At 41.6% G+C, this 8,513-nt stretch overlaps 1 protein-coding gene across 1 annotated transcript; it reads right to left on the bottom strand.

The window, feature by feature from the left end:
* Positions 1-926: 926 nt before the first annotated feature.
* serp2 (stress-associated endoplasmic reticulum protein family member 2) lies at positions 927-5,594 on the bottom strand. The gene is made up of 3 exons (XM_035174823.2): positions 5,401-5,594; positions 2,104-2,176; positions 927-1,356 (listed from the first exon to the last, which is right to left on the bottom strand). Exons 1-3 carry the CDS (start codon positions 5,482-5,484, stop codon positions 1,316-1,318), a joined length of 198 nt encoding a protein of 65 aa, XP_035030714.1. The 5' UTR covers positions 5,485-5,594; the 3' UTR covers positions 927-1,315.
* Positions 5,595-8,513: the final 2,919 nt, after the last annotated feature.

Raw genomic sequence — 8,513 nt, 5'->3', positions numbered from 1 at the left:
AGGGTAAAGGACACAGTCATGTGGTTTGTGGACTGAAGCTACTACACTGACCCTTCCTGCCCTCATTAAGCTTTATTCAAGGCTGAGCTAAAAACTACATTTGATGCACAATTCTTTTCAATTTCCTTTTGTAATTTGGCACAATTTGTATGTATGTAAAATTCAGCTTTAAAAAACTAGCCTTAGAGTCAATCTACAGCAGGTCAAATTCCCAGAAAAGGGTTGTCTACATGGAACGTATATAATCCCACAAATGAAATAAAACTATAAGGTTTTCATTGATAAATGATTAATGACTACATATTTAAAAGCTCTTAGTTATTTAAAAAGGAATTCCTCTGCTTTTATCTCGGTCAGTGAAACATACATTTACCTCTCACATGCCTGTCAGCAGTCACTATATCAAACAGCATGGTCTTCACAAATCTTTACGTTCCAGTTGAACATAACCTGTATACAGAGCATTCACACAGTAATGCTACTTCAAATTTACCACATTTCATGTTGCAGCCTTATGCTAAAATCATCTGAATTCATTTCCCCCCTCGATCTACACTCTAAATTCCTCCACAACAACATTTACTGGGTTCTTCCCTGACTCATACAGCATCCTTGATGATGGTGTAAATTGTTGATCTGAATATTTCCTGGATGCAACTAAATAGAATATCTTGCCAGGCATTGTTAATTTCACACTATTTTCTGTCTTGGTGCTGTCATATTGCCAGCCTTAAGAAACCCACACTGCAGTATTCCCATCCATTGTGTTGGCTTCTCAAACCTAGAGCTTCCCTTTGGAAAGGTTGTGGTTTGTCTCCTCATAGACTACACCAACATCAGCCTGTAGTGTGTGTGTGTGTGTGTGTGTGTGTGGGAGGGAGTGTGCACTGATAAACACAGGGAGTCTACAGAAGCAGAAGTAAAACTGGCTGCTCGCTAAATGCTCGACATTTATTTGAAAAAAGGTTCAACACAGACGAACACAGACAGATATGGCACATTGTCACACAGTCTCACACTTTCACGAACACAGGTGCCAAGTGAGTGATGAGACGCGCATGTTCTCCAGCCGCCGTGGTTTTTCGACTTGTCCATAGAAAAGCTGTCAGTACCACAGACTGTAAACACTGTAAACACTGATCACAGGGAGGAGGGAGGTGGAGGTCAGGGAAGCTTCTCTCTTTCTCTGAGGGTCTGAACCTCTGCTGTCAGTCTCTGGGCCTCTGGAGGGGGTTCGGCGGTGTGCAGGCGCGGGATAGCCAGGCTCAGTGAGGGTATGGGGGGGTGGGGCAGGGGTCCGGAGGCTCCTTCTGAATCACATCCCCATCCGAATGCTCTGAATGATCTGAAATATGGCTGAGAGCAAACAGACGTACTTGTTAGACCATTTGATTTGTTTTGGCCTGTTAAAAAACATTACCTCAAAGTTGTATTCATGTTACGCAGGAAACAGCAATGAATAATCATGATCCAGTACGAGTGACCAATGCAAATAGTGGAAAGAGGAAACAGCCGACTGCCTAGCTACGTGTTTTTCTTCCTCATACGTTTGTTTGACCTGTTAGTTTTAGCAGAGACGGGCAAAGCTATGGGTATAAAGCGGATATGATGCAATTAAAAGGCGACCGAAATTAACGTCCTGTAACTTTGAATAAAATTGGGGATTTTTCTGGGTTTTAACCCTGTTGGAAAAATCTGGGATAATTTTAGAATAAAGGACTAGATGGTGAATATCCCTTGTACGTTTAAAGGTCTTCTGCACAGTTTAAGTTACCATCTACCATTAGATGTTAGCAGGTGTTAGCTGCCACCAATGGATGTCAGGGACATAACTTCTAACCATAGTAGCAATATTGCGCTTGGAAATTTAAGATTTTTATTACATTTCTCAATAGATATTAACCAAAATACAACACAGGACAAAACATTATAGTAAGTCAATGAAAAACAAAATAAGAACAAAACAAATCTGGGCACAAATAGTGGTGAGTTAAAGAAAAAGAAATGAAAGAAATGCGTTTTTAAAAAAAATCATTAGTTTGATTGTTCACCACAAACAAAGGCAAAAACACATTTTCTCCTACAGATGTAAAAGGAATGTACCTGATCCACACACAACAAAGACAAAGAGGGCGAGCAACCAGGGGCCCACAGGATACTTTTCCTCTTGTGGTCGCTGTGGGAAACACACACACACACAGTAAATTAGCATTACAGCTGCAACAGAATGGTCTAGTGTAGTGTAGTGTGTACACTCAGGCCTGGATTTATCTGCTGGAGCTTCGGAGGGAGGGGTTATACTGTATGTGACACTATATGTGTGGCTTGAATGACGGGTACACAGAGGAGCCAGGTAAAGAGACTGACAGTGAATAGAGGAGATGCCTTCCTCTGTGCAACTTGATTTATTGCAGATATCCCTTTTACTGATATTTGCAAAACAAACTCACTGAAGTAAAGGTGCTGTCACTAAACTATAGTGTTATGTGTCCTTAATTGGGTATGTACTGGAAGTTTCTTAGTGGGGATACCTGATAAAAACACTGGGCACGGTACATTGAAAGCCGCAGAACAAAAATAAAACGTCTGTGGGTAGATTCACAAAGTGGTTTCCCATTCACACCACTGGTCAGCTGGTTGCGGCTCATGATTTTGGTTTTATCACTTGCTCCCCAATCACCAATCATGCACTGAAAAAACCACAACAACCTCAGAGTGTAATGATCCAGTGAAAGGTGCAGATCCAGTGGTTTTTCACATGGAGTGGAAAAGACGAGCGGACCAGCACGAGTCAGTCGGTCTAGACAAATTCAGGGACCAGCCGTCAATTCCACAAGATGATATCATTACACCACATGTCACATGTTTTTCCCTTAGTGGTGTGGGAGGCGTTCACCGTCTGTGATACGCAGACGATCTGTGGAAGAAGTGGTTGTTTTCCTTATACAATACCTGATGTGAGGGAAACCAGAGCCTGAGCAGCCTCCATATTTAACCTGGGAGATTCTGTTTAACCTTCATTTGTAGTGACAGAGGAAGAGGAGGAGGGGAAACCTGTGTTCAACACAACCTGTGTGTGTGAAGCCCAAAACACTATTCTGGACATTAGTCTCATTCACAACAATCTTATGTCACGAGTTAATTTGAATCTTCCCCTGTGGGTCGCTCACGCTTAATCTAATTATAATTTTTCAGTGTGTGATGAAACGTTATAGCAGAGAGGATGGGTCGACTAAACTTATTTTGAAAACTTTAGATTTTCTTCACTGATGGGTCTTGCTTAACAGACTTAAATGTTCTCTACACTGGAGCTTCTGACTTTATCACACAACCATGACTTTGGAATTAATATGGGAGCAGGTACTTAAAGGGATAGTTCACCCAAAAAGGAAAATCCACTCATTATCTACTCACCACTATGTCGGTGGAGGGGTGGGTGAAGTGTTTGAGTCCACAAAACACTTTTGGACTTTCAGTTGTAAACAGCGTTGGAGCCAAATCCAATACAATTGAAGTAAATGGTGACTCCTTCTTCAAACGTAAAAAACACAACAGAAAAAACATAACATGCCTCCATACTGCTGCTGTGGTGTCATCCAAGTGTCCGTAAGCCCCGACATTCAAATTCAACTCGAAGTGGTGTCATTTACACCAAGTTTTAAGCCTAAATGTTCTCTGTGATCCTCCTGCGAAGCTGCGTTCGCCTGTGGATCACAGCGGACCAACTCCAAAAGTGTTTAGTGGACTCAAACACTTCACCCACCCCATCCATCGGCATAATGGTGAGTAGATAATGAGTGAATACAATTTTTGGGTGAACTATCCCTTTAATTAGCACATACCTCAAATATTCCCTTAACTTCAATCAAACTGCCCCAAATTTCACACACTCATCAGTTCCCTAAATTAGCCTGATTTCTTTCCCTCAGGATTCATGAATAAATCTCTAGGACAATGTTGAAAAACCTCCCGTTTCACAATGTTAAAGAAGCCTCCTGAATTGGATCCACAACAAAATTGAATGGGTTATTTCCTGATCCACACCTCATCCTTCCACCAAGTTTAGTGGAAATCCGTTCAGTAGCTTTTGATTAATCTTGCTGACAAACAAACAAACATCCCAAAAACGGACAGGGGTGAAAACATAACCTCCTTGGCAGCGCTGATAGAGCTCAACAGTGGAGTTTGTTGAAGTAAAAATCCCATTCATTTTCTCAATGGAAATTATGAGTCATTGTATTTTAACCATCCTAGGGTTATGAAACAATGCTTTATGCTCCAGCAGAGGCCACAATTCAGTATTATTTGTTTATAGTTCAGTTTTGGTTAGTTTTATTTGCGATGTCAAGGAGAAATACTACACTACCCACGATCCTCAGGTGTAGTAGCGACAATCTGATTGGTGGAGCTCGTTGTTACCATGGAAATGTCGGCTACAGTTGGATGGTTCAGTGTTACAATAGGTTCACCACAGAGAAACCATGATTTCCATTTGTAGCATGCTACGGTTTTTTCTTAGAGATGAGGAAAAGAGTGCAAAGGTCTGAAAATCACCAGAACCAGTTTAACTTAAATGAGAAGATGCGTAGTTCCTTCACAAAATATTTGTGTATACAGTCTTGTACCTTTGCCTATTTTCTATTCCCAATATTTTTTAACTACGAATCAAATGTTTTATGGCCGAGATTCATCTTGTAGCTGGTCAGACTGGTTTCAGATTCAAAACTCTTTTATAAGGATTTTCTGAAACGTCAATGGAGAAAATAATTGGGAAATGTACTTTTTTGTATTTTGAAATTCGAAATTGTTTTGCATTGATTAATGAATTACTATTTCTATTATGAGTCAAACACAAACGTGAGAAATGTGAATCAAAATTTCTCAGAGTCCAGAATGGTCTTCTCCTTTTGATGGTGTTGTTCATCTAACATTTTGATTTTACTTTCAAAATGACTGACTTGAATTTTCCAGTGGAATAATCGATTAATCATTTCACCTCAACGCCTCTTCATCTCCACACCTCCAGTCCGCCAGTTTTTAGTATTTCATGAATGAATGAAAGCTAAATGTAATCTATTACACTGATGGGATGATGGCACTCGGCGAAGTAACGTCTAGTTACACGGTAACGAATAGATTACATTGAGATGTGGACCCAGCCCGCCGGCTCCTCACGTCAATCACCCAGAGCAGCTCGGTCAGGAGCAGGTGCTGAGTCAAACCGTGCCACACATGTGTGCTAACCCTGGCACGCCTCACACCAATCATCACCACCATCAGCACCACCATCACCATCAGCACCACCATCAGCACCGCCATGCTGCTGTGATCGCCGCGGACGGAACGTCACCTATCCGGGCTAATGTGACGCCGGCGTGTCGCGGCCAGTGAACGTCTCACCAGCGTCTTGGCCACGTTTCCTCTCTGCGTGATGTTCTTGCTGTGTTTCTCGTTGGCCATGCGGATCCTCTGTTTAGCCACCATCTTCCGCAGATATAACCCGGGATAAATCCGCTGGCTTTAGCCCGTTATTTCTCGGATGCTGCAGGCGGACGACAGCACCTCTGCGTCAAGCTGGCACTGCACGCACCGGAAAAGCGAGGAATCAAATTTCAAAATAAAAGTATGGGATATTTGTAGCGCGATGCAGCATTCCGATGACGGGCACGAATCATTCATGTAAACTGTAAAACACGCGAATTTTTCTTTTATACCAACTTAATTATGTTTCCGTGTTGTTAAACGTTCAACTAAGACTTAGCAGGAACACGTTTTTCAAAACCTTTAGTCTGAAGGACCATCACAGGAAGTCTTCGGTCTCACGTCCCCTCACTTTACACACACACAGTTGTGCACCTGATGGAGATGAGCGCGTGGCCAGATCCCAGAGCTTTTTAATTCTGCATCTCCTGATTTATGGAGGATGACACGTGACCTACATATATAAACAAGCAAATAAGAAAACATGCAGGTGACAGTAGCAGAAATACCGGACTGACATATAATCTTAGTTGTTCATTCACACAAATTCACTTGTCAGTGAAGTACATGTAATAATTATTGATAATATTAATAATAATGAACTTTATGTAACTTAAAACATGTTACAAATGAGAAAAGAGTAAAAATGAGATAAAATAAAACATATAAAATGATTAAAATAGTTTGTAAGATCAGAACTAGGAGAAAGCACATCAATAAAAACGTGTTTTTAAAACAGGTTTTAAATTTAAAATTCACAGTCATAGATGACATGAATAGAGACCACCTGGTAGAGTAGAATTTATATATATCTGGATAATCAAACCCATATTTACATGGAGGTAGTTCACATTCCACAATTAGCTGCTCAAGAGCAGGTGCACTTTTGACCCCAAATGTCTGCAGCCTCTGAAGTGACTCAAATTACCGACTCCCTCTCTGAACACATCGGAGAAATAACCATCTGCAGACAGCATGAGGTCAGTGAGCAAAAGGTGCAATTAAACAATTAAACTCAGTTTAACATGGTGCATGACAACTCAGCGTGATGTGAACAATCCTGAATCAGTTACAGTCCACTTACATCACTCCCTCGCTGACAAGACGCACTTTCTGCACTCCGAGAGATGGAGGGGGGGCAGAGACAGGGCAGGGGTTGCCTAGCAACTGCATCAAAGGGGTGTGCTTGGGGAGCAACACAGAAACTCCAGCGATGGAGAGAGGAAGAGACCAAGAGTGTTTTGAAGAGTATAATTGCTGTATAGTTAAGTGTAGACATACAGGTGAGTTACACTGTTGTAAATACAAAAGGGAGGATTTGGTTTATGTCTCAATTTACTGTAAATAATCATATAGACATGTTGTTTAAAGGCAACACACCAAAGCTCTTCCACTGTAGTCCCCAGAGTAAAAGCCATTCATGGGGTATGTCTGCCCCCATTATGTTTCAGTTTAACCTTCAGTTGGGCTTCCACTTTACTTTAGTCCTGAGACAGAACGCTGAACCCAGTGACGTAGAAAATAGATTTATAGATTTATGGGTTGATGTATCACTGATGTTTTCTGCTGGTGACTCAAATCCCCCGAAGCAAACATCTAATCACGTCTGTTCCCATTGCAGCATTTCTTTATCCAATGTAAAACCATTTTTGTGCTCTCTCAGTTTGTTTGTCTCATCAGTCCCAAGCCTGCAGGTGAAGTATGATACTGCCATTACGTCACATGCTGAGACTCCTATACGTTAAAGGAATCATTTTGGAAAAAAAGGAATTTACTTGCAAGATGAGGAGATCAAACTAATGTCTGTGTTGAGCAAGGATGTTTTTACTTAGCTTAGCATATAGAGACCAAAAGTGGGGAAAGAAAAGAATCTACCACATGCAGAACACCTATACAGCTGTATCTTGTGTATTGATGTTTGAACTAATGCCAGACAACATCAGTTTGTCCGTCCTTGCAGCACTTCTGTGCGGCGTCTTGGGATGAAGCCTGGACATAATCACTGAGGATCAAGGTTCAAGGAAACCATTATTATCTACGAAGGGCAATTTGTTGTGCAGTCAGTAGTATTCACACATCCATCCACTCATCCATCCAATTGTCAATTCCACTCTTCCTTTTAGGGTTGTGGGAGGAGCTGGAGCCAATCCTATCAATATAGAAATTTGTGCACACTACAATCTAAAACAAGCATAATCAGCATTAAAACACACAAATTAATGAAAAGCTCATTGGGGAAAAGATATTAAAATCACATATAAGAATTTAAAAGGTCGCTGGCAGCAGGGACAGAAGAGTCCTTGAGTCTGTTAGTCCTGCATGTTGACTGTAGCTGCAGCCGGATGGGAGCAGGGTGAATCCTGGGATAGGTTTGGCATTTTTTCTGCACAAGCACCACTGTACATAAAACCTGGCAGCCTCTCGGTGACAACAGGACTCCAGAGTTGCTGTGCACAGTCGCTTGATCGCCAAGAAATAACCTGTGCACGCACCTCCCCCCCGAAGCCACAAACACCTGTAACTTTTCTCTGTAGGTATGTGAGTGAGACAGTAGAAGTGCTGTGAAAAAAACAGAGGTCCTGGCAGCAGATCAAATGTCCCCATGTGTTCACAGTCAGCATCAATGCCTGACCTGGATTTCAAGCCTCCCCTTCTCACATCTCTGCATAGCCATTGTCTGATAGTGTGTGTGTGTGTGTGTGTTTGTGTGAGAGAGAGAAAGAGTAGACTGGAGTAGTACTGCAGGGGAGAAAAGAGTCATTGTAAAGCAAGAACCAAATGTTCATGAATGAAGGAGACTAGAGACGGGAGCCAGCGCAGTAAGAAAACATCTCCTTTTGTTCACTTTTCTGTTCTCACTTTAAAGTCTAGACTGAAAGTGATGCCTGTCCTGTGTCTTTGGGAAACTTCTGCAAAAGGATTTCTCTTGACAAGCCCATGTAGGTGAGAGACACCAAAATGTGACCTTGGAATCAAATGTCAATGGAAAAACTGATGAAAACAAGTCTACATCAGAACAAAGGGGAAATCAT

The sequence above is a fragment of the Hippoglossus stenolepis genome, chromosome 13, assembly GCF_022539355.2.
Source record: "Hippoglossus stenolepis isolate QCI-W04-F060 chromosome 13, HSTE1.2, whole genome shotgun sequence".
NCBI classification, from domain to species: domain Eukaryota; kingdom Metazoa; phylum Chordata; class Actinopteri; order Pleuronectiformes; family Pleuronectidae; genus Hippoglossus; species Hippoglossus stenolepis.
The sequence above is the reverse complement of the archived record's forward strand: the minus strand, read 5'-3'. Positions and strand labels throughout refer to the sequence as shown.

Coding starts and splice junctions, on each gene's coding strand:
- serp2 (XM_035174823.2), bottom strand. CDS start 5,484: ATGGTGGCTAAACAGAGGATCCGCATGGCCAACGAGAAACACAGCAAG. Junction 2,177..5,400: donor GAAACGTGGCCAAGACGCTG/GTGAGACGTTCA, acceptor TGTTTCCCACAG/CGACCACAAGAGGAAAAGTA. Junction 1,357..2,103: donor CTTTGTTGTGTGTGGATCAG/GTACATTCCTTT, acceptor GTTTGCTCTCAG/CCATATTTCAGATCATTCAG.